Source organism: Phoca vitulina, unplaced genomic scaffold (genome assembly GCF_004348235.1).
Source record: "Phoca vitulina isolate PV1807 unplaced genomic scaffold, GSC_HSeal_1.0 scaffold6, whole genome shotgun sequence".
Classification (NCBI taxonomy): Eukaryota; Metazoa; Chordata; class Mammalia; order Carnivora; family Phocidae; genus Phoca; species Phoca vitulina.
This window is the reverse complement of record NW_022589709.1, coordinates 29,252,432-29,278,895: the sequence shown is the minus strand read 5'-3', so window position 1 is coordinate 29,278,895 and position 26,464 is coordinate 29,252,432. Positions and strand designations below refer to the sequence as shown.

The 26,464-nt window shown below is 37.5% G+C and overlaps 1 protein-coding gene across 13 annotated transcripts in view; it reads left to right on the top strand.

Annotated features, from left to right (window-relative positions):
- The window catches only part of PAM (peptidylglycine alpha-amidating monooxygenase), a 281,181-nt gene that overhangs the window by 136,141 nt on the left and 118,576 nt on the right, over positions 1-26,464 (top strand). For all 13 annotated transcript variants that reach the window (XM_032403926.1, XM_032403929.1, XM_032403928.1 and 10 more), the window contains exon 4: positions 26,284-26,341. In XM_032403926.1, the coding sequence (XP_032259817.1) occupies positions 26,284-26,341 (58 nt within the window). The remainder of the gene's footprint in view (positions 1-26,283; positions 26,342-26,464) is intronic.

Sequence of the window (26,464 nt, the reverse complement as noted above, 5' to 3'; positions counted from 1 at the left end):
ATTTCTGAACAGCAAGTTGAAAACCTTAAATTAGAGTCTTACTTAACTTATCACTTATTTTACAATAACCCGGAAAGAAGGTAGCATTGAAATATAACCAGGATGAACAAAGTACTCCTATGACATTTTCTCAAAAGCTTCCCACAGTGTTTCTCTTTGCTTTTTTCCTCAAAATATTGAACAACCATTAGAAAATGTTTACTAATATATTTTAACTTTTCATTCTCTGACATAAAAAGGAAGAGATCCCCCTTGCTTTCACTATGCATAGAAACATGGAAGAAGAACCCAGCTTTCACATGCTTTTCTTACTGCACCTCTTTAAAAGATCAGGCTGCTATCATAACTTCACTTATAAGCAGCATTTGCTTAGGATATCTATTTATCAGAAGTACTTTGCAAGGTAAATGCGGAGTCGCTGTGCTGCCTTAATTTTCTTAAGTTCAAAATGCTTACTAAATCAGATTTTTTCATGTAGTTAGTTGTACAAAATGTAGCTTATGGCTAATTTGGGGGATATTATAATATGTTAAATCTATATATTTTTAATTTAATCATTATGGGGTAAAAAAGAAGAGGAATCCGAACCAGTGCTTAAAATTCAGGACAGAATTATCAAGGACACCTCCTCTGCAAATGGGGCTTTACTGGAATGGTTTTTAGTTCTTTGGGGTTTGTGGTTTGCTTGTCTCCTTCTCTCTAGTTATTAGTATGTAATAGTATTTGCATTTTTTAAAAATAAAAATTGTGAGGTTTTTTTGAGCATGAGAATAAAAGGAAGGGAGATACCCCATATCCCACTGCAAGACTAGTTTGACTTTCAGATTAAGCCTTATTGTGTAAGGGGAGAAAATTAATCTGTGGGCACTAGCAGCCTTCTGGACACCATCGGTAGGTTGTCTGTTATACTCGTTGGGGAGAATGGATTCGAGCTCTTCCCAAGGCAGCTGGGTGATTGCTGGGAATGCCCAGAGTAGATCTCTACCTGACTCTAGAGTTTGTGTATCTGGAACCCCCATAAGTTCCCTGACCCCCTGTATGTGGTCAGTGGCCATGTCCTATCCTACCTTCTCTAGTCCTCTGACCTGTCTACCGCTTCATCCTCATCCTCTTCTAATTCAGTCTGTACAAAAGGACAAACATGGCAAATGGGTTTGCTTTTTGAGGCAAGTCCATTTGATTGAGAATTGCTGCCTAGAAAATGTTAAGAAGAATTGTGAGACCATGAGTGTGAAAGACAGGTAGGGGCTCCAGTAGCCGATCCAGTACCAACGCATTTCTGTTGCTAGAAAAAATAGATCATGGGTAAAGGTTGATTGCATGAAATCATTGTCTTAAAATGGAACATGAGTCATGGCTTTTAGTGTTTCTTAGTTCTTAGTTTTTTAGTTTTTTCTCCCTTACACACACACACACACACACACACACACACAAAATTAAAGGAGCATGATGTTCTTGCTACTGAAGGAGGAAAATTGAAAAATATCCTAGTTCTGGACTAGTATTTGTTTTTTTATTCAGAAAGACTTAGGCAATGTATATAAAATTCCAAGATTTAGAGAAAGAGCAACAAAAGAGATTAAAATGCTATACCCTTCCCCTTCTTCAAACCAAGGAAGTAATATTATCCATTCTCCATTATGCAGAAACCAATAGCAGAGAAATTCAGTGATTATTAGAAAGAACAGTCACCAGACCCTTGTTTTGTTTACTTAGTTCCCTCACATTAAATTGTTTTTCCCACTTGCTTTTTTGAAAGTTCGGGATTGGTGTCGTTTAAGATGCTACATGTCACATTCCCTGGTTGTATTTGTTTGTATAATTCAACCCTCGATTCATCAGCAAGGCTCAATTATGTGAATTAAACAGAATACAGAAACATTAAATGGATCTTGTAAGCTGCAAATTAAAGTCACATGTAGTTCATTGCTAATTGTTTATGTTTAAATCATGACACTTCCTCTGTATTTTTACTAAAACATATGTAATGTCCACTTAGGGAAGATACGATTGAGCTATTAACAGTGTTTTCCTCTGTGAGAATAATCGAAACATTAATCTGGGTCACAAATCTGGGTTCAGAGGTGCAAATACACATCAACCATTTTTTTTTCTTTCTTTATTGAAAATGAGAAACAGAAAGGGGACTTTTTATTTTTGATTATTTTTTGATATTTTTATATCAACATGATACTTGAAGAAAATATTTTAAAAAGTAACTACAGGGGGATGAGGTAACTGGGTGATGGGCATTAAAGTGGGCACTTGATGGAATGAGCCCTGGATGTTATATGCAACTGATGAATCACTGAACTCTACCTCTGAAACTAATAATACACTATATGTTAATTAATTGAATTAAAATAAAATAAAATAAAATAAAAGGTAATTACAGTCCAAGAGACTCCCTTATGATCACCTATTTTCTCAATAAGATTTAGAGTTCTTATGGGTATTAAGGAGGGCACGTGTTGGGTTGAGCACTGGGTATTATACAAAACTAATGAATCGAACCCTACAACAAAAACTTATGATGTACTATATGCTGGCTAACTGAACATAATAAAAAAAATAAAAAGAGAAGCCCCAAAAAAAAATTTAGAGTTCTTTTTGTTTTGTTTTTTTCTAATAAATTTTTTAAAGTAGGAAATATATTTATTGAGTACTCATGTAACAACATTGTATTATGCACTTTACAAGCATTGCTTATTAATCCTCATAAAAACTTTGTGTTTAGGGTACTAGTATTCCCATTTTTTATATGAGATATTGAAATTCAGGGTGATTAAATAACCTGTCGATAGCCAAATAGCCAGTAAATAAAAGAACACGTGTTTAAATACAGATTTATTTGAATCTGAAACCATGTTTACTTCATAATTCTGTGCTGCAAACCTATTAATGGTTTATAGGTATTTTCCAGAGAATGTTTCTCTATATATTTTATATGTGTGTGTACACACACATATATTTTTTTTTTATTACACATGTGTTATAAAATAAAAACCTCCTTTTGTTATACAAACTAAATATAGATCACAGGTTCCATCCTATATTTTTTCATGTCCACCCAGAAAGAAATGTTGCTCATCTGAGTTCTGATGAGGTATTTCTGATCACCTGGCTGTTAAAAGACACCTTGTAATCAGCCTCATTCAGTTTAACACAATTTTGATTTATCCCTCTCTAAATCTAAGAGATTAGCAAATTATTTCTTAAAGTGTCAGATAGTAAATATTTTCAGCTTGCCAGCCGTACGGTCCCAGTCGTAACTGCTATAGTTAGAAAGCAGCCCTAGACAATATGTAAATGAATGGCTTGGCTATATTCCAGGAAAAAATTTTATTTACTAAAACAGGCAGCCACCCATGCGCTGTAGTCTCCTGATCCCTGATCGGAAACCATCGTTGCATATGCCAGTTAGGCTAATAAGTGGATTTAACCTTTGACATCTCATGAACTGTGTCTTCTGACTTACAGAACATGAAGAATAAAAATACTGATGTGAGGTGAACAGCGCTTTGATCTTTGTTCCTTAGTTACCTGTTTAGTTTTCATGAGTTAAATGGTCATACACAAGAGTTTATTGTCTTTCAGTCTTCTCCATCTCAGTGAATAGCTGTCCCTGTGTCATATGGTTCCTCTAGGCCAAATACACTGGAGTCTTTCTTGGTTTCTCTTTCTCACACCCCATGGACAATATTCCAGCAACTTCTATTGGTTCTCCCTTCCAAATATATCCAGAATCCAGTCCTTTCTCACCACACCCATCTTTCCCACTCTGGCTCAGGCACTGTTCTCTCTTTCCTGAATTATTACAGTAGCTCTCCTAACTGATCTCCTCACACCCTTTAATCCTAGGGTCGGTGCTCCATCTGGCAAACATTGTGGGATATCATTCTATAGAATATTATGCAGTAAGTGAAAGACTGAGATAGGTCTACGTGTGTTGCCCTAGAAGTATTGTCATTGTGTGTTAAGTGAGAGGAGCAAACAATAGTCAGATGCAGAGTGAGATCCCATCTTCATAAAAATAAATAATAAAATCCCTATGTAGGTGTGTGTCTGGTTATATATTTTTGTACAGGCATGGAGGAAGTTAGAAGGAGGCACATTAGAAACACAGGTCCCTTGGAGAAGTAGCAATGAACGAGAATGACAGCAGATTTTTTATCAAAGTTGTTTTGTCATTAAAAAGATCATTTATTACTTTGTAATTGTTAAAAATTAATAAGGAAATAAATAAGCAATATAACCAACAAAAAGAATACAAAACAACAAAAAAAAAGATCTACCTTTCTGATGTAAACACTAATGTTCTAGAAATCTCTAGAGGGGTTTTCCACACAATGCCTCTAATTGATAAATTTTTAATTCCTTTTCCTCTGCTTTGCAACAGTGCTATTAAGAGAGCCTGATTAATTAAAGAATTTAGGAAATTGGTACACGTTTAGAAACAAGTAGAGCCAGATTTGTAGGGGGGCATTCTTCTATTTTAGTTGGTCTGAAGATATTTGTGGAAGGCAACCATGCATATCTTTCCACATTAGCAAGAAAAGTGATTCTATTTGCACTTATTAGCCACCAGAAAAAATCCTCTTTATTTCACTTATTTTCAGATTTATGTAGTCTGAATTAATATTTCAGTAACCCTATTCAAGAGGAGCATTTGGAACCATTCCATGTGAATGTTGCATTCTTTAAGCAAAAGTGCAGCACACACTCTTTCCAGGCACCGATTGCTTTTCACAGATAATGTATTCTACTTAATCATATATAAAGGGACAAATCTGAGGTACACATTAAAGGAAAGCTTTGTCTTTGTATGCAAAAGTCACCTCATCCAACAAACCTCAGTGCATTTTTAAGGAGGAGGGTATATAAAAATAGCCAGCACATTTCTGCAGTACATTGTGTCGTACTCCCACCCTCAGTAATCCACTACTAAATGAAAACATTTGCCATGGCAACATCGATTTACAAAGGGCAAATGATGTTTCTGAGAGATTGGAGTATTTCCTTTCAGAGATCACAGATGTGCACACAGTTAACACTTTAACATCCTTATTTAATAATTTTATATATAACTGAAAAAGCCTTACTTGATTATTTTTACAGGTTTTAATTGGGAAGTAGAACCCAAAACAAAACAATAAACTCTCAACAAAAACTGACATCAAGTTAAATACAAGCTGGAAAATAACACTAAAATATTTCAGCTTTCACTCTTTGTGGAAATCGAAATAATTGCATGTGGTAGGCTATACTGAACTATGGTTAAATCATTTGCTTTCAACTGAATGAGCATTTTGCCATGAAAATGCAAATTATCTGTTTACCTCACTTTCTATAGTTGATGTTATTAGTTATAATATTTAGCGTCCCCATTTTGGACACATTAAAATATTAATTTTATCTCCTTAATGTATTTTTCATAAATGCTAAGGCGGTATTCACAGATATTTTACTGTTGTGGTTTCATTCACTTGCCTCAGACTTCGAAGGCAGACCCAGGAGCTGTAAGCAGGAAGATAGATTGGTAGCCTGGGTAAATGCAAGTATTACAGAGGTGACTGTAGCGGGGTCAAATAAGTTTAGAAGTTAACAAATAGTCTCTGTATTGTTTTTCTGCTATCATAACCACTCCATAATACAAAATGGGAAAAAAAAAACAAAAAAACACAAAACTGTGCTCAGGGGTGAGGAAATTAAGTTCCTGCCCTAAATAGCTCAGCGCTGAGGGTAAAAAATATATCTTGCTCAACATGAATTCTTTGACTCTGCCAGAGGTATATTCTAACTTTACCTATCATTTATTTAATCAGCACAGTGAGCTTGGGTCTAGAAGCCCACAGCTGTTCAGTGTTAAGGGGACTTTTGGTCCCTCAATCAATTATGGCAGGAGTCAGTTGAGATAAACAAGGTATTTCATATAGTTACTGCCCACAATATTCCCTTTTCACTTGGGTTTGTGATGACCTGAAAACCTTCAACAATAGCCGAAGAGATTTGAAGCACCACTGAAGCAAATAAAAGCCAAATCTAGCACTCTTTTAATGCTTTCAAGTCTGCCGCTTGTGAGAGACTCCAGGTTTATCGGAAGACTGAGTATTGTTTATTTCCACTTGCATTCCTTCCTCCACGTGTGTTCCCCAAGATTCAAAAATGTCAGTTGTCCAAAAGAAGTTTACAAATACATGAATCCAAGGTAGTGCCCTTGCTTTTAAAAAAATTAAACCTTCCAGAACCTATTTATTGTAGTTGAGAACTTTGTAGAGAACTGAAATATGCCAACCTCTGACACACTCTCTTAGGAAGGAGAACATTAATTAAAGAATGATCTTGTCACTTTATTGTGGTAGTCAGATCAGGAAATCATCGACTGACAGTTATTTCTTTCTTTGAGGTATGTTCAAATCTACTAGTGAAATCCAAAGATATCATCATGTATATATTAATAGAATTAATTGACATATATGAAAATCATAAGTAATTTTGAAATGTAAACAAAATTGAAATGATTTTTCCAATTCTTTCCATTCTAAATATCAGTCTGCCAGACCGTTTCTCCCCCAGGCTTTTATAAAATAATCCTCTGTAACCACTGTGACAGCAGTGATTATATATACCTAACCTACTGCATATTGCAGTGAATAAAATTGCCTTGATAGCGAGCCGTTCTTTACAAATTTACTTCTACAGGTCGGGGGCAGAAGTCCGAATTCCATCTGCGTAGTCATCACTCAAGGAACAGATCTCCGTTTTATGTACATTCGTTGAAGTATTATCCCCCTTCTGCCTTTCTCGAGATGTACTGTCAAGAAATTAAGTTCCTTGAAAGAAAAGACTTGTCTGTCTTGTTCACTCTTGTATCCCCTGGGCCTAAAACAATGCCAAATGTCCAATAAAGATTAATTGAATAAATTTTTTTCAAAAGAGAAGGAAGTTACCTTCGTACTAAGAATATTCCCTGGTCCTCCCCAATACCCCCAAACACACACACACACACACACACACACACACACACACACACACAGAGGTATATATCCCGGTGACTGCCATATTTTTTATGCCTCCATATCAATCACACGTCCCCTGCTGCCATGCTCTTAAAGTGTAAGAAATATTCTTCAGCTTCACTTATTTCAACTGTTATCTAACTTTTTACACTTGCATGATTTTTTTTTTTCATCTTTATCAGCTTATTTGAGATATAATTTACTTAATAAAAATTCACCAATTTAAAGTGTACAAATCAGGGCGCCTGGGTGGCTCAGTCGTTGGGTGTCTGCTTTCAGCTCCGGTCATGATCCCAGGGTCCTGGGATTGAGCCCCACATCGGGCTCCCTGATCAACCGGAAGCCTGCTTCTCCCTCTCCCACTCCTCCTGCTTGTGTTCCCTCTGTCACTGTGTCTCTCTCTGTCAAATGAATAAATAAAATCTTAAAAAAAAAAAAAAGTGTACAAATCAGTGAATGCTGACAAACATATGCAGTTGTGTAATTGCCCCTAAGTCATGGTAAAGAACATTTTCATCACCCCCAAACATTCCCTTGCGCTCGTTTGTGCTCCCTCCCATTCCTTCCCATCCCCATCCTCTGGCAGCTACAGATCTCTCTGTCACTAAGGTTTGGCCTTTTTTAGATTTACATGTAAATGTAATCACAACAGTATGTAGTCTTTGGTCTCTGGCTTCTTTCACATAGCATGAGACATTTGAGATTCATCTGTGACATTGTGTTTATCGGTAATTTGTTCCTTTTGATGGCAAGTCGTAGCCGTGAGGGAGTCTGGGACTCTTGACTCAGGCAGGCTGGTTTCAGATCCTGTGCTTTTAACCATTATCTTATGATCTTTTCAGTCCATATAATTTTTTTTAAAGATTTGATTTATTTCTTTGACAGAGAGAGAGAGAGAGAGAGCGAGCACTAGCAGGGTGAGTGGGATAGGGAGAAGCAGGCTCCCCACCCAGCAGGGAGCCTGATTCAGGGCTCAATCCCAGAATCCTGGGATCATGACCTGAGCTGAAGGCAGACAACCAACTGAGCCACCGAGGTGCCCCAGTCCGTATAATTTTCTTAACAATCCTCTCTGATAATGCTGTTCTCTTAACTCAAAAATCTTCAGTAACTCCTCATTCTAAGTAAATGTGTTTCCTAGTCCATATTCTGGTTCTTAAATTCTCTGCCCTATGGTCCCCATCTGTGCCATTTTAGTTCTTATTCCCTGCATTGCTCCTTCCTGACTTTCCCATTTTCTACCATATTGAGCCTGTTTGTCATTCCTACCAGTAGATGCCCTCGAACTGATGTTATTCTTTCTGCCTGTTAGAATTTCTTTGCCATGCATCTTCACCTATTGGAATCATACCCTATTAAGTTACAGAGTACATACATTTTCCCATGAACTTACCCCCTCTTCCCTCAAACTGATCTGATGTGAGTGCCATAATACTTTCTATCATTCTTATAGACCTACTGTATTGTCACTTACAGTGATTCATTCTCATGTTTTAAATCTCTCCCACTAAAGGGTCTCTGAAACCAGTGATTGCATCTTATTCGTCATGGTGCATATTTTTGTCACTTTCCGCTCATGCTGAACAGACATCACAATCTATATTTAAAAGAAGCCAGCTTGTACCTGTCCTGCAGACTAGATATTTTTTTTTCATTGTTTTGTATCGTGTCTTACACATAGAAGGCACTCAGTAAATATTTGTTGATTAATAAATCTTCCTTGAATCTGTGCCCATCTATTTCTTCTGCTCTCGGGTACATGTAGGAAAGCAGGTTGGCTGATGACTCATATGATGTAATAAAGATTGTCTAGTGAAGGCTCTATTCCCAGTGCCTTGCAGAGTGCCTGGAGAGGAGATATTTATTCATTGTGTTCTTTGGTCAAGACACAGAGCATGGATTGATGAGCCGGTTAAACATGTCATCTCTTTGGTTAAAATGGTTGGAACAGCATTAGACTATTTTACCTTCTTAATGTCTAAATTCTAGATGTTTACAGTTGTTTTCATTTCTTCCTTTGAAATGTCTTTCAGATTTGTCTCTTTTCCTCTCTGTCGCAGTGATACTGGTTTTCCTTCATTCCCTGTTCTTCCTGCATTCCCAGTTCAGTCTTTGCCCTTGCTGTGTTCCTGCCGCGCTTGCTTCTCCCTCCGTTTGCCGTTTGCCTTGGGTAATGCCTTCCCAGCTTGCAGCCTCCGTATCGCAATCTGATCATCATTCTTTCAGAGGAGCTTTTCCTGACCACTTCCCATGCCCTCCATCCCTCCTATGCCCCTACGCCATCTTTCAGAGAGCTGTCCTAGCTCTCAGAGCTCCCCATGCCTTTTTTAGGAGATGCTTCACAGCTTCAGTTTTACACTTGTTCATGTCGTTACTCTCCTCATGCTTCTGTTTCATCACCAGGCTGTGGCCTGTGTGAGGGCAGGAAACACGTCTGTTATGCTCACCCTTGTCTGGCCATAGTAGACTCCGTATATATTTGTGGGATAGATGGATATATGGGACACATGGCTGGATGAACGGACAGATTTCACTGCCACTCTCCTATTAGAGACTTCTGGTTTGTTTCTAGACTCCACTGTCTTCCCCTTCCCATTGAATCTTCTTTGCTTCTTCTCAGTTCCATCAACGTGTTCTTCCTAAAGGACCGCACTCATGATTTAATGCCCCACACCTCACTCACTTGCCGTAACATCACATCTAAACAAATCAAATCGAAATTCACCTTGTCCCCCAGGCCCTTTCATTTTCATTACCTGACTTCATTCACTTTATCCCACTTCCATTCTCAGAACTCCCTAAAATGTCACATCTGTGCCTGTTTATCCAGTCACCACACTGTCTCTGCTTCTGCCACACTTAGTCCCATCTCGGGGTTTTGGTCAAACTAATTTTACAGCTTTGAGGGTCTTCCTCTGACTTTACTTTGTCTGAATTCTTCCCTTCATACACAGCAACTCAGCTTCTCTGTTCAGGGTCTCTCAGATGCTGAGAGAAGTCTAGGTCACTTCCTCTGTTTTTGTGGCTTCTATTTGATCATTTTTGAAATATAAGAAATGCCAAACCAGGAGTGTAAAAGGAGGGACGTATTCTACAGGCTGGGTATTCACCATTGGTCTCTTCAGATGTACTTTCCACTCTTCTCCAGCCTACTCTGCTCCGCAGGAGACTGACCTTTGTGGGTGCCGTCCATAGGCTCCCTTGTTCTCTGCCTTCCAGTTGGCTCTAGTCAGTGGGAGGAACTGACAGAAGCCTGGAAAGCAGGAAGATGAGGTCAGGGGAATTTATTTCCTTGGCTCTTTCTCTGTTGGGCAGCAGGTTGACTGTGGCGGCGTTTCTCTCCCTGTGCCATAACTCCAATTATCTCTTAAGGCTAAAGCAGTTTCTGATTTTGACACCTGGTCCTCTTCTTGCTTCCTGTGTCTTTAAGTGGTAGCAGCTTGCTACTTTGTAAATCCCTAGAGCAGTTCAACGTTACTTACATGCTTCCTTTAACCTGGCCCACAGCTTTGTTTTTGGCTCCTTGGTTACATTTTCCTCAGTTGTCCCCTTTGTTTTGCCTTCTGTTTCCTAAAGGAAGCTTGACTGATATATTTTAATGTTAAATATAACAAATTAATACTTTTATTATAGAAATGGTACAGTGCCATTCACAAGAAAATGACAAGATTTGTAAAATATGTTAAGTCTGTGAATTACAAGTGGTGGACAAATTGAAACTTGTAAGATAAATGCCCTCTTTTTTCAGTCTTGTCTGTGTCTCTCTCTCTCTCTGCATAATCTTGCTAGGAGAAAAGGCCCTCCAAATGTTAAGCCCAGCCAAATGGCCCTCCTCCCTGCCCCTGGATGGGTTCTATTAGGATCAGGTCACCATCACTCTTTCCTAAGGGTAGGCTTTGTTTTCTTCATTAGATTTTAAAGTTTCTGAAGGAAGAGAATTATTATTATCTATTTTTATGTCCCAGGATCAAAATATATATGGAATCAAGGTATGTTTGTTGTTTAGTTTGTCAGTTATTGTGTTAAGTCCGTTGATAGGCTGGTAGCAGAGATTGCCAGGGACAAACTGTATCTTCTGGATACAGTTTGAAAAGATACATGCACCCCTAAATTTATTGTAACATTTTCTTTACAGTAGCCAGGTTATGCAAACAACCCAAGTGTTCATTGATAGATAAATGAATAAAAAAGATACACACACGCACACAATAGAATATTACTCAGCCATAAAAAATAATGAGATCTTGCCCTTTGAGACAACATGGTGGATGGGACTAGAGGGTATTATGCTAAGTGAAGTAAGTCAGACGGAGAAAGATAAATACCATATCATTTCACTTATATGTAGAATCTAAAATACAAACAACAAACAGACTTTTAAATACAAAGAACAAACTGGTGGTTGCCGGGGGGGGGGGGGATGAATGAAATAGACAAAGGAGATTAAGAAGTACAAACTTCCAGTTTAAAACAAATAAGTCATGGGGCACATGGGTGGCTCCGTCGGTTAAGCATCTGCCTTTGGCTCAGGTCATGATCTTGGGGTCCTGGGATCAAGCTCCGCATCGAGCTCCCTGCTCAACAGGGAGTCTGCTTCTCCCTCTCCCTCTGCCCTTTCCCCCGGCCCCCACTCATGCACTCTCTGTCTCTCAAATAAATGAAATCTTTTTAAAAGGTAAAAAATAAAAATAAATAAATAAGTCATGGAAGTGAAAAGTACAGCATAGAGGATGCGGTCAATAATATTGTGATAATGTTCTATGTGACAGATGATGACTACACTTAACCATGGTGAGCATCGAGTAAATATATAGAATTGTTGAACTAATATATTGTACACTTGAAACTAATATAACATTGTATGTTAATTATACTTCAACAATAATAATAAAAAAGAAACTTTCCCCCATAAGCCATTTGATCACTCTTAAATTCAGTTTATTAGGTTTATACAGTTTATGTTTTGTAACTGCCGGATATAAAAGGTCAGATTTTCTCCTAACATCTACTAAGGGCTACTGACTATAAAAAACTAATTATATAATGATGACAATTTGGGACTGTTTAGTTTTATTGTTGTTATTATGCACTCTGTGTATTTGTATGTGTGTGTATGTGTGTATATGTGTGTGTAAGTCTAAGAAAACATTAAAAAATGAAGCTGATCTGGGGAACCTGGGTGGCTCAGTCGGTTAAGCATCTGCCTTCAGCTCAGGTCATGATCCTAGGGTCCTGGGATTGAGCCCCGAGTCTGGCTCTCTGCTAAGAGGGGAGTCTGCTTCTCCCTCTCCCTCTGCCCTCCCCCTGCTCGTGCTCACTCTCTCTTTCTCTCAAATAAATAAATAAAATCTTTAAAAATAAATATAATAAAAAAATGAAACTGATTTTAAAATATTGAATTTATTCTTTTGTTTAGAATTAGCTTTCCCCCTAATTTCCAAGCTGGCTTAAAGAAGGACACCGATACTGAATGAAATGCAGTTATTTATGTTTATAATGTAAAATGAACTGATGACAAGTAAAAATATATCTGGAAAATGGACATTTGCAGTTTCTACAGCTATTGGGTTCATTGTAATAATAACTCCATTAAGTATATGACAACTATCCACCCCTGGGAGTTGAGACACAAAGAGAAGACAACCTTTGTAGAGTCATTCCTTTTCTTGAATTATTAATATTGTCTTTCAGTGGAAGTTGGAAAATTACAGTGGGATAAATTTGGTTTGATCGTCTTTAAAAAGAAGCATAAATAAAATCCTTAAAGGAAAAAATTACTCCATGCTCTGGAACTATTTTTGTAGGAATAGGCCCTTTATGAAAGGTTATTAGTCATGTAGTTTAAAAAAATTCAACAAATGAATTCAACCAACATCCACTACATCCCCGGTTCTTATGCCATGTGCTCTTTGGGATTACAAACAAGAATAAATCAAGGCTTCAGCCTTTAAAACACAGTCTAATAACAAGAGACAGACTAGCAAACAAGGAGCTTTGTTCTAACTGCCTAATATTGAAACAGAGAGGTTTATGACGTGCAAAGGAAAAGCAAAGAGTGTTCCGAAGAATATTTTTATATTTGATTTTATAGTTCCTCTTAGAAGTTCGAGGCGAAGGATGCAAATCTGTTGTAATGTTTCCTGTATGAGTTGGAAGTCTAAGGAAAATGAATAAGTTGCAAAATCACTGTGAGGGTGGTGGAGAGAGACAGAATGCCTTTCCCCTTGACATTATAGTTAAATATATGGCTTCATCATTAAACATAAGTACCCCATGCCTGTGGTGCCTCTTCTTTTGAAGAAAAAAAAACGTTTTTTTTTCAGAAGGCACAATTGTCTTTTTTTTTAACTTAGGATTAAACTGGCTTTCCATTTCTTATTTACCTCAAAATCATCAGGTTTGCCAAACTGGGAATTTGGTGTTTATCCACCCTTGGTCCCTAAATCTTAGTGTATTTTGGCATCTAATTAAGAGATGTAGCAGAAAATGTCTAATTGAGCATATATTTAGTTGACATAATTATTTTACTAGACAAGAAGACAAGGATTTCAAAAATCCTGAACATCTCAGATCAATACATTGAAATGGACCCAGTTTCCCAAAGATTATCTACCACCAGTTAAATTTAGAATTATGAGGGTTTTGGTTTTTGTTCTCAGGAATATATTCTATCAGGACCTATTGGTTGCCTACTCTATAAGCATTTTTCTCCCTTTCTTTTTGACCTTCCATAGCCCAGAAAGTGACTCTTGATTAGACTAATTAAAGGGTAATTCCTTTAACCTTAATATGATTGGTTTAGAGAACGCATGTGATACAGTTCTGGCCATTTAGATGTGAAGGGAATTCTGCTGGAAGTAAGTGCTTCTGGGAAGGTTTCACTCTTGAAATGGAACTGAAGTAAGAGACTTTCCCTCTGTTGGCCTTTGGGAATTAGTTTCTGAGACTATGATACTTATTGGAAGCTGCTGCAACCATCCTGTAATCATGATGAAAGAATCCTACAGATGAAAGGCAATATACCAAATATGATAAAACTGATAGATGGAAAGAACCAAGTCCTTGATGACATCACACCACACATTATATGAGAGACTACATCTCTGTTTAAGCTGGTTTGAGTTGTTCTTCTGCAATTTGCAACCAAATGTCCTCTTTGTGATCATAAACATCTTCTTAAGCCTCTTACGTATGACAGAAGTTATGTATTTGATTAACATGGTCTTTGTGATATGTCCTGGTATGAGCTCAATTCATTATAAGGAGAAAAGGGCTGTTTTTGATAAACACTTTGATAGCCATAACCATGCATTGCCATTTTGCTTTTTTGAAATGTTTTTATGAATTTTAAGTACCACAGTAAATGAAATAAAAAATCAGTCACCTTTCAGGTCAAAAAATTCTGTAAATCATTGCCATGAGTACATAAATATACTTGAGCCTTACAAGTTTATTTACATATTTTACATCTCTTCCATAGGAAATTTATCAGTCAATGGTATACTGTACTGATGCCAGTCATTAATGCATTAACAAATAGTAAAAGTACAAATAATAAATTGATACATTAACTTACAAATTGTTCTTTGCTTATGTATGTAGCAGAGTCACAATTCACACACTGCTCTTCAAGTATGCAAAGAAAATAAAGATTTTACTTTTTAAAAAACTGATCGAATTTAGCTTCTTAAGCTCCTGACCCTCTGAGTAGTAAGAGAAGAAAACCTTAAAAGTATCAGTTGAAGCGTATCCCACTGCCTTTGGGTTCAGACAATCATCCCAACTTTGATTAGGCTTTTTCCCTTCCTCCTTCCTTTTTTATCTGTTGGGATAATATCTGGGTATGTGAAAAGGAGTGGTCTTACATGAATAGCCTTGGGCAGTGGAAAGGGTTTCAAATGAAGGTAATTCTTGGGCTCAGTTCTCTTCATTGGTATCAACTCTGACATCTCATCTGTGACTATGACTATGACATTGACTTCCTCTTGGCCAGAGAGTTCCTTTCATTTCCTCCCCCTGTCTGGGAGAGTATTCTGCTCAGCCTATTCTCTCCCTTTCCTAGTTAGCATTAGCCCTGCCTCCCTTCTTGGGAGCCATAATAACAGAATGGCTTCTGGGGAACCAATGTGATTTATTTGGGAGAGAAATGTGAGTACAACAATTTTATATTTTCACAGTATTAATCTCATTACAGATATATAATACCAAAAGACTTAGATTTTTGCTCAGAACTGTAACATTTATACAAGTATGCTGAAGTCATTTTTCTTCAGCCTTCTAAATCTTTGTTTTTTGTTGCTGTTGTTACTGTTTTTTTTTCTTTCTTTTTTTCAAAGTTTATTTTTTTTAGTAATCTCTACACCCAATGTGGGGTTCAAACCCACGACCCTGAGATCAAGAGTCGTACACTCTTCTGACTGAGTCAGCCAGGCTCCCCTGTTTGTTTTTTCATTTTCCTTTTCACTGATGTTCTTTCCTGTTTCCCAAGTTGGCGGAGGCCCTGTGACCATCACCAAAGGAGCTGGTGAGAGAACTTTGTGGTGACTCTGCTGTGTGCTGTTGTGGCAGGCATTTCTTTATTGGGAGGCAGCGTGGATGGCCAACACTAGAGAGTCTGTGGGGAATTTCGATTGTGAGTGTGGTGGGAGGTTTACATAGCTCTGAGAAGACCCTGAGCCATGAGGCCAGAGTATCCAGAGTCGTAGTCCTTGTAGGAGGAGCTAGCAGGAGGAACTGGGTTCCTTAAAATAAGTTAGGAGTATTAACACACAAAGAAGTCGATGTCCAAATGTTAGAACTGAGTTGTAGGCGTCCCTGTGAGAACACTGCTAACGTATGGGTTTTAATTAGAGACATTGTCAACTACTTCTTCCTTCTTGAAACGTTCCCCTTTTTCAGCTTCTGGATATAACACTCTCCTGGTTTTTCTCTGACCTCCGCGGCTGCTCTTTCTTGGGCCAGCCACTTCACAGCTCAGTCACTTGTCTTTTCTGTTTTCTACTCTCCCAAAAGAGCTTCCTCCACACCCACTGCCCAGTTACCATCCAACTTACATGTGGCATAAATTTACATTTCTAGGCCTCTGCTCTTAAAAGGAACTTTGACCCAACTTTCCATTTGATATTTACTTACAGATTTCAAAAGCTTTTTAAGATCAATATGTCCAATGACAAATCCATTTTCTTCTTCAAACCTGGTCTTTTCATGTTTTAGGTCTCAACTGCTACGAGTGCATTCAGTTACACACACCAAAACTCTAGGAATCATCCTTGATATTGCCTCTTTCCCTTCCATTCGAATCCACTCCCAGGCATGTCTATTTGAGCATTTATTTATTTATTTATTTATGATTTATTTATTGATTTGAGAGAGAGAGCGAGAGCGAGCGCATGAGCAGGGGCAGAGGGAGAGGGAGACAAGCAGACTCGCACTGAGTGGGGAGCCAGATGTGGGGCTCGATCCCAGCACTCTGATATCATGACCTGCGTCAAAATCAAGAGTCAAATGCTTAACCAACTGAGCCACCCAGGCACCCCTATTTTACCTTTTAAATGTCTCTAAAATCTATTCTCTTTTCTCCTTCTTTAGTGCAAATACCCAGTTTCAAGCTAATATCACTTTTCTGAATAACTTTTACTTACCTTTTTACTCACCTCTCTAATTAATTTGAGCCTCCCTGTCAGTTTCCTACAAAAAATTTCATTGGCTTCCTTTTCTCTCAAGAAGAACAAAATAGAGGTACCTGGCTGGCTTATTTGGAAGAGCATGGAACTCTTGATCTTGGGGTTGTGAGTTTGAGCCCTATGTTGGGTGTAGAGATTCCAAAAATAAATAAATAAATGTAAGAAGAAAAAAGAAAAACAAAATAAAACAACTAGAGTCCTTAACACAGACTACAAGGTCTAGCAGTGTGTGCCCCACATCTCACTTTCCAGTCCAACTTAACTTGTTTCCCCTGTCTATATGCATTGACTTTTGTTTTCTCAGTCACATCAAATTCTCTCCAACTATAAGACCATTGAAAATACTATTTCCTATGCCTAAAACTTTGCTAGTCCTCCTTCATCTATGTCGTTTCCCCTGAATTCCTGGCTTTTATAGCACCCTTTACTTCTCCCATGTATTATTTAAAACAGCAAAAATTTGAAATTTATTTGTATGATTATTTGTCTGCTCTGCTGACAGACTGCAAGCTCTGTGAGGACAGAAACCATGTATAATTTTGCTCACAGTTTTATGGGAGTTGCCCAGCAGATATGTTTGTTGAATGAATGAATGGATGGGTGGAAGAATGGATTTCTACACAGACATTAAAAAAGATTTAAAGGTGGGCAAGTATTCATGAGATGACTCTGACAAGACATAAGGGAACAGCCCCAGAAAGAACAGAAATTGTGTCGACCACTTTGTTTTCTGATGCTTCATTTTAAATTTCAAGAGAGTTGGATGCAACCGAAGTAGTAAAGTAATTGACAGACCTGTTCAATTCCGGAGCTTCTCTTCCATGACACCATATCGTCCTAGAGTCAAATGTAAGCCACTTAGCATAGAAATGTGGTGTTTGGGGGGTAGGGACTGTGGGACCTTCTCTGTTCTGAAGTATCTGCAAACAGATTTGAGATAGTCATTTTCCAATCTGCTGCTAAAAGAGAGGGACACGGGTGTGACTTGTTAATGTTGGCACAGGGTTCAGAAAGCTTTCATTTTGGGGAAACTTGATGAAAAGCATAAACCACTGGCTTGGGCTTGGGGAAGGTAAGTAGTAGAGGTCATCAGCAACCCCTGTTGAGAACAGTAGTTTCCTCTCACATAACTTCCTCAGAATCAGGAATCCAAGGAAGATCCCAACATAGGTGATTAATTATAGACTGTTATTAGTCTGTTCCTTTCTGTTTTCTCTTAAATGAAAGTGTGTGAACACTCTAAGACAGATGTTCACTCACCAAAATATTTTTCCCTTCATCATTTGCTCATACAGATTTGTAATTCCCAAAGAAGAGCCCTTGCCAGGAAGTCGCTTCCACTTGAGCTACTTGGCATTAAGAATCTTGTCATCATCAGCCACAGTGTGATTATAGTTTAAAAATGCAAATGGGATTCTAGGATGAGTCAACTGAAGGATAAAATTCATATGAAAAAGTGATACTGTATAAAACCCTAATTAGGCAGCATCTATAATACAGGTTTCACTTCGGCCTTTTTAAAATTGTCAGTTCTTTGCCACCAAAGGAGGAAGGTACATGCAAAATTCAGCAAATATTTATAGAGCTCCCAGTTTGTGCCAGATAGTATTCTAAATGCTTAGGATGCAAGACAGACATTATTACAAGAAGATTACATTCTAGATTGGGCTAAACATCCAAAAAGTTGGTGGGTCTGGAGCTTATAGCTTAACGTTTAGGACAAGAGTAGAGCATTTCAGAGAATACTTTCTTTTAGTCAATTTGGGAATGTTTTTTTAACATAAAATCTTCACTATGACTATTTCTTCCAGAGCTTAATGAATATAAACATAAAAAGACACATATTTCATATGTATATGTTAAGGGAAAGACAACAGCAAAGGGAAAAATTAGGATAGAGTATATACAAAGTGAGAGTTTAAGGGATTTTATCTGTAAGTATCTTAAGTTCTGGTTTTAGAGAGGTAGATTTGGGTTGTTTTTTGTTTTTTTTTTTTTTAATTAAAAAGTTTTTTATTCCTCAACTTCTCCCAACTTTGCAACATAAATATATATTGCTGAGGAAGTTTAATAGCCTGTTAAGTTTTTTAATATAGAATACATCTAAAATAGAAAGTCTTGTTTATCTTCTTTCTTGATTCTTTTATTTTCTCCAGATTTTTATTTAAATTCCAATTAACATACAATATAATATTGTTTTCTGGTGTAGAGTTTAGTGATTCATCACTTACATAAAATACCTGGTGCCCTCCTTAATCCCCATCACCCATTTAGCCCATTCCCCCGCCCACCTCCCCTCCAGTAACCCTCATTTTCTTCTCTATAGTTAAGAGTCTGTTTCTTGGTTTGCCTAGAGAAGGAGACTTTTTAAACCTGAGCTTTGCTGCAGAAAGGCATTTGTATTCTGCTATAATTTTCCTTTGCTTTAGCTTTTTTTTATACTAGGATGATGTTGAAAATACAGACTACTGTGTCAGTTTAAGCTTAGTAAGGGTGCATTAAAATCACTTTGGGAAATAGCAATTTGATTCCATTTTCAAACTGGACCAATTAAAAGAAAACTTTGAAAAACAATTTTCCAATTGCTTCCTACCTCTCCTAACTAGGACCCTTGTCAAAGAGGCCTTATCGTATTCTAAGCCTTTGCCTTGTTGGACTGCCAACACTACCATCAGTGCCTGAGGTTTCCCCTAGTTCTTCGCAGAACTCAAGTTATTTAAACCCGAAGTGAGGGGGAGCCTGGGTGGCTCAGTCGGTTAAGCATCTGCCTTCTGCTCAGGTCATGATCCTGGGGTCCTAGGATCGAACCCCAGGTCGCTGCATGGAGCCCCAAGTCCTGATGTCTGCCCAGCAGGGAGTCTGCTCCTCCCTCTTCCTCTGCCCACCCCCCCACTCATGCTCGCTCTCTCTATCTCAAATAAATAAATACAATCTTAAAAAAAATACATAAACCCAAAGTGAGTACTATATGAAAATGAAGGGCTTTTGTGGCACCTCCACAGTTTGTGTGGATCGGATTTAAACTGCGCGTGATCTCGGTCAGTAAAGAGGTTACTACTTGCTTTGCAAGCAACGACTCAAAGACACAGAGTCACAGTTGCCACCGTGAGATGGCTTCACTGCTCTGGTTATTTGACAAGGGATGGCTGAGAAAAGTCACCAGAGACCACGCCATACACAATATAATATCTTTATGGGTTGTGGCCTAGTCACAGAAAACAACCCTTTGCAAACAGCCGCAGAAATAACCATATCCGGGTAAAACTGGGTTATGTTGTCTATTATTTGTATGCCTATTTGTGTCACCACATTGGAGAGTCTCCTTAAGAAAGGTTGTCTGCAGGGACCCTTTAAGTCCAAACAATATAAGGGCAGTGAGGATATTATCTAATCAGGATCAAATCATAGTGTTCAGCACTAGAATCTGAATGGTACCTCTGGTTTCCCAAATCAAAAATTACTGGTTTTATGTGAACACATGATTTTGTTTGTTCCATATTAATTTAAATAAGCAGTTGATTTTATCAACGACTTATTCTATAGAAACCACTGCATCTCTGTCTCACAAACAACTAAATCAAAATAAAGAACACTTTTTAAATAATGTAAGCAAGGTGTTACTGAACCCTTTTGTCTACATGAGAACTCTTGGTTTAAAATGGGTAATAATAGGGGGGCCTGGGTGTCTCAATCGGTTAAGCATCTGCCTTTGGTTCAGGTCATGATCTTGGGGTCCTGGGATCGAGCTCCCTCTTGGGTTCCCTGCTCAGTGGGGAGTCTGCTTCTCCCTCTCCCTCTCCCTCTGCCCTGTCCCCCTGCTCCTGCACACTCTCTCTCAGATAAATAGACACAATCTTTTAAAAAATGGGTAATAATAGAATATAATAGGAGTTGTTTAGCAATAAGCACTTTTCTTTCATTTCTAGCACACTTCTTTTGTCAGAAAAATGTGCCTTTCTTGGATAGTTCCCAGTGGCAGCAGCAAAGAGGCATCAGCAATATCATATCCCTCTTGACTCAGATTTGGCTGATGTGCCGTAACAGAGAGCACTGGGAAACATGGCTTTGTGGATTCACATTATTTCTCCCTTCTTGTACCTCTGAGCCTTATGTTAGCAGTTTGAATCAACAGTATTTTACAGACACTCCCCTGGCACCAAGCTCAGATACTGTGTTCTTCCCACAGAGAGAAAAAGAGGATTCAATGATGATATACGGAAAATTGTGAAAGGTTGTACTGGTAGTTTGGGTTGAATTATGGAAGCATCCTTTCTGGGACTGTGTGTTCAAATGAAGAAACTATTATAATGGGCAATAAGGTGCTGTTTTTGTGTCTTCAGAATGTGTTAGAGAGAAACACTGATCTGAGTTATGTATATGCTTTCAAATAGCTTTACTTTGCAGAAACAAAATAATGGCAAAATTAAATCGCTGTGGTTCTAGTCTAGTTCTTTGCAGCTTGTCAACAAGCTTTCATGAGATACTCTCAGATGCTATTGAAAATTTAGGGGACTTGGACTAAAACTTCTTGTTAAATTTTATGTCTCTTGGTTTCCTTTATTTCTCCCCTTAAGCAAGTAAACAACTAAAGTTGTGTCTAAGAACTGATATTCTCTTTTCAAATATTAGAGAGATTTGAAAAACAACCTCTGTCCAACACTTGTGGACAGAGAAGTGTTTTAATGAACTGGGTTCAAATTCCATTTCATAAGTTTTGGGAATTTTGTTTAATCACAAACAAGTTACTTACCTGTTTGAACTTCAGTTTTATACCTTTAAAACAGTATCTGTAACACCTACCTGGCCGTGTTATCATGGGAAATAACTATGATGGAAAGCTTCTAGAATAAAGTCGGAGGTTCAATAAATGTTTTCCCTTTGACAAGGTATCATATGCTAAATATTGATCGTATGTTTAAGTCAGTTGAATTTGTTTTGTATTGTTGACAAAGGGTGTGGGGTTATATTTATCTGATCAGGGTACTGTTAAATAATGTTCTCAATGGTTATCCTGCAAAAAAAGAAAATCATAACTGGTTACTTGTTCATATCAGTGATATAATGGTTTTATTACTTTGAGAAATGTATTGTCCCAGTTTTCTTAATATTGTTGTCTCAGGAGGCTTTGTTTTTTTAAAAAAGAGTTTCTTGATCGCAGAGTTAATAGTAGTTAACTATGTGATTACATGCTATTATACCCTTAAATTCTTATATTGACTACTGTTTACAGCATGGAATTTAAGTTTAAAGTAACTATCCCTTCGGGGCGCCTGGGTGGCTCAGTTGGTTAAGCGGCTGCCTTCGGCTCAGGTCATGATCCTGGAGTCCCAGGATCGAGTCCCACATCGGGCTCCCTGCTCAGCGGGGAGCCTGCTTCTCCCTCTGACCCTCCCCCCTCTCATGTGCTCTCTCTCTCTCTCTCTCTCTCATTCTCTCTGTCTCAAATAAATAAATAAAATCTTTAAAAAAAAAAAAATAAATAAAAAAAATAAAGTAACTATCCCTTCTTGGTGACCTGCTATAGAAATTAACCTATATTGATGAAACAGTATTTTGTAATCACCTAAATAATCTTTCTTTCCCTGTGCTATAGTGAGTTCATAATAGTTTGGCAAAGGCTATTGTCCAATCCATTCTTCAGCAGATTACCTGTCTTGTAAAAAAAAAAAAAAAGTTATTCATTTACTTATGAAGAGACTTACATTTAATTTTAAATATAGGATTTAGTCTCATAGTTAGAGAAAAAGAGGTATGAAGGTTCAAAGGACTCTCCAGAATCATATTTAACTAGATTAAAATGGCAAGAAACTAGATTAATGGCAAGAAAGTGGCAGGAAAGATACATAGTTATCTCTAATCATCCTGAAGGTGTAAACTTGAGGACTTTTAATCCTTATTCCACACTACCTGGGTGGCTTTAGGTAGATCAATAACGTTTCTGTGAATCACTTTCCATTTCTGTAAAAAAAGATGCAGTGCCTGTTAGTCCTACTCACAGCATAACTGTGAGAAGAAAATGAAGTAACACAAAGAGTGCTTACTCAGACCCAGCCAGCCTAAGGGGGACAGAACTTGGCCCTGAGTCATCTTTAAGATGTGGCTTCTCCAGTTAAACCCTGTAAATGACCCTTAGGGCCATACCTTCCTTACAGAGATCTTGAGCTCTCAACTTCATTCTAGGAACCAAACTATTATTACCAGAATACTATAGAACAAAATCACTGACACCTTTTACACTTGCAGAGAAAAGAATAAATTAATTTTTGTTACTCTCGGTTCTGTTGAACTGGTCTTCAGAGCTTTTAGCTGAAGTTTAATTATTGATTTGATACACACTGTATTTTTTAGTGTGCTCATTTTTAGAAAAAAGAAGTTTTTACCTTCTTTTCTTCTAACAGAATTATTCTTTATCTTGAAAAATGGGGCATGAGTAAAATCCTAAATCAGAGAATAAGGGGGCATGGGACACCATTGATGCAATGTGTAATACAGACTTCGCTCTCCCAAAATAATTTTGCCAAATGCTATTTATTCTGCAGAGGATATCTCCCTCATCTCTTCTTCTTTTTTTTTTTTTTTTTTTTAAACTGGCTTCAACAGAACAGAAAAGAAACCATTGAAATCTGAATATATTCTCATTATCAGAGAACTTATAAGCCAAGAAATAAAAATTGACAGAAGGAAGACATTCCCAGGTTATTCTGTCCATTAAAATTGCACAGCTGCTGATAAGAATAAGAATTACAATATGGATCTGATCAATTCTGAGTATAATAGTAGTTTCCTTTATTCTGTACATGGAACCATTATTGTTTTTAGTTGTTTGTTTTTTTATTTTTTTTTAAAGATTTTATTTATTTATTTTGACAGAGAGAGAGAGACAGTGAGAGAGGGAACACAAGCAGGGGGAGCGGGAGAGGGAGAAGCAGGCTTCCCGCCGAGCAGGGAGCCCGATGCAGGGCTCGATCCCAGGACCCCGGGATCATGACCTGAGCTAAAGGCAGGTGCTTAACCAACTGAGCCACCCAGGCACCCCTAGTTGTTTAATTTTAATCAAAAGAACCAACTTTTTTAATTTGATGTATGTATTTAGTCCTATAACTTAACTATTCCAAAAACAGCTTGAAGTGGCTTATAATAAAATGAAAGATAAAATAAAACCAAAACCAAGTCCAAATATGAAAGAACTTTTGTTTGGTGTGCGTTTAATTGCAACCTTTGATCCTTTCTTATTGTAAATATGTGCTTAGCTACTTTAAATTGACTTTTGTTTTTATATTTCCTTGAAGTCATTAATTGTTCATAGTGCTTTGAATGATCTGTAACGCGTTAGTCAGACTACCTTGTTCAGATTCCAGCTCCCGCACTTGTTAGTGTCAAAAGGTACATCAGGTGGACATGAGTTAAAGTGGTAAAGACAGATTTTCTTCAAAAATTACCATTGTGATAGTGAAGAAAGTCCAGTGTGAACTGAAGTCAACTCTGCCAAAACAAAGGACAGAAGACCTTTGGAGTCTGGGGGGGAAGGGAAAAGCACTGAGGAGTTTGGGGGCGTGGCCTCTGGGACTTGGCCACCTGGATTTGTTCATTGGCACCTATCTAGAGGAAAAACAAGCTTCTCATATCTTCATGACAGGAAGCAGTGATGGAAGTTACAGCAAGGCATCCACTGGCTGAGAACCAGAGCGGAATTGTCTCATTGAATGTGAGAAGACAGTTCTGGCTGAGGGAAGGTTCACATCTCAGAGAGGCAGAGCAAAGATTTACAATTGCCAGCTTTCTTTCTTTTTTCTTTTTTTTTTTCCCCAGAGGATTGCATATTAAATTGCCAGCTTTCTAAAGCAACTATGCTTTAGAGGGGTTTCAAGAGCCTACCTGCCTAGTGCCAGGTTTTGGCTAGAACAAACAGAATAGTTACTTAGCCTCTGTTTGCCTCAGTTTCCTCATCTGTAAAATGGGGCGAATAATAGTATTATATCACAAAGCTATGTTTTGAGGATTAAAGAAGTTAATACATATAGTGTTTAGAACAGTGCTGCCACATAGTAAGCTCTCAATAAATGTTAGTTATTGTTTTTACTATCTTTAAAGTGGAGTTCGTAATAGTATCTATCTACCATGTTTGATTATTTTAGTTATTAAATGATATAATCTGTTGAGAACTATGCCTGGCACATAATAAGCATTCAGTAACTGTTGGCTTAGCAATAGTAATTGTAGCAACAGCGGCTATAGTAGCCACGAATAGCTTCCAGCCCTGAATTACTCATAGCTCAGGAGGGCCAACTAGAAAAGAATCTGACACTTACTGTTTTTTATGTTAGAATGGAGTTTTGTGACAGTAGTAATTCGGAGATTGGAAAAATATTTATGAGCAATCTTGTACATGATTATGAGACCTTTAAGCATTATTTTGCCATTATATTTCTCGGGTTTTGGATACACAGTCCACATCTCTATCATTTATGTAGCTTAACCTCCTTGCTGTGCAATCTTCAACATTTCCCAGAACGTTTTCTTCTTAGCAAAATAAAGGTGGATCTAAATAATTATAACGAAACAAAACAATTTGCTCAATTGAGAAAAAAATGGCATATAGAAAGGTAGTAATGAAGACTAAATCTTATTTCTTGAATTTTTCAAAGTTTAACATGCTGATTTGAGGTGTATTTGAACTTCTACCCAACACAGAATTTTAAAAAGAGGTACAAATTTCACAATTTTTCAGTGCTAACCAGTAGGTTTAGTAATACGCAGATGATCTCTATCTGTGTTTATGGATTCTCTTGATTCCAGCACTGTACGGTATTAACCCATGAAGTATGAATTATTAAATGAGTTTAGTCCATATTTGTATTGGGTATATTATCAGCCATGGCACATAGTTCCCTGCATGGGCTCTTCCACTAAGGAAGTGGAATGCATAGGTCAACAGAAGCCCATTCTCTTTAAATTGCAATTTTTATCACTAAAAATTCTTAATGTTAATATATTTGATGGTGGAAAAATGGCCATTTAGATAAGAGACTAGTTGCTGGAAAAGAAAGAGTAACTTGAGATAATGTTGATTTCTTCAACTACATAAAAACATTAAGGGAGAACAACCAAATATTATATTTTAAGACCAACTTTTATTCATTGTACTTCTCTAGTTAATATTTGAGCACTTGTAAAGTGATTCAGGAAATTAAATATTTAATTATGCATATAGTGAAGATGGTCAACACTAACTCCTACCACTTTAAAGTCAAGTGCATTAAAGTGTTTCACTCTTTTTATAGAAGCATCTAAAATGTTGCCTTTTAACTGTGACAGTACTAGAAATATCACTTGTGATAATTGGTCTTATAAATAGGATTCGAAATCAATTAAGAAAGAGTCCTAGAAAAATGTTTGGAGTACCTATGTACTAGACTTGGCCCTTCCATTACCTTGGTCCCACCCAGTTGGCAGGCAACTTTACCTTACTGGGCCGGTAGTTCTTTTTCAGTCATAGAGCCCATGCTTTTACTCGTTTTTTTTTTTTTCTTCTTTACTAGCAGCAGATTAATTCAGATTTTGTATCTTTCTTTCCCTAATAGTCTGATACATACTTCTGCATGTCAGTGCGTTTGCCAGTGGATGAGGAAGCCTTTGTGAGTAAGTATTAATTGGGTGGTGTGCCGGGGTGGGTGGTTGAAGGGAGGGCAGCTATTTGAAATCAGTGAAAGGCTCTCTTTGATGGTTATGAGCATATTAATCTTTTACTGTCAGTTTCTAAAA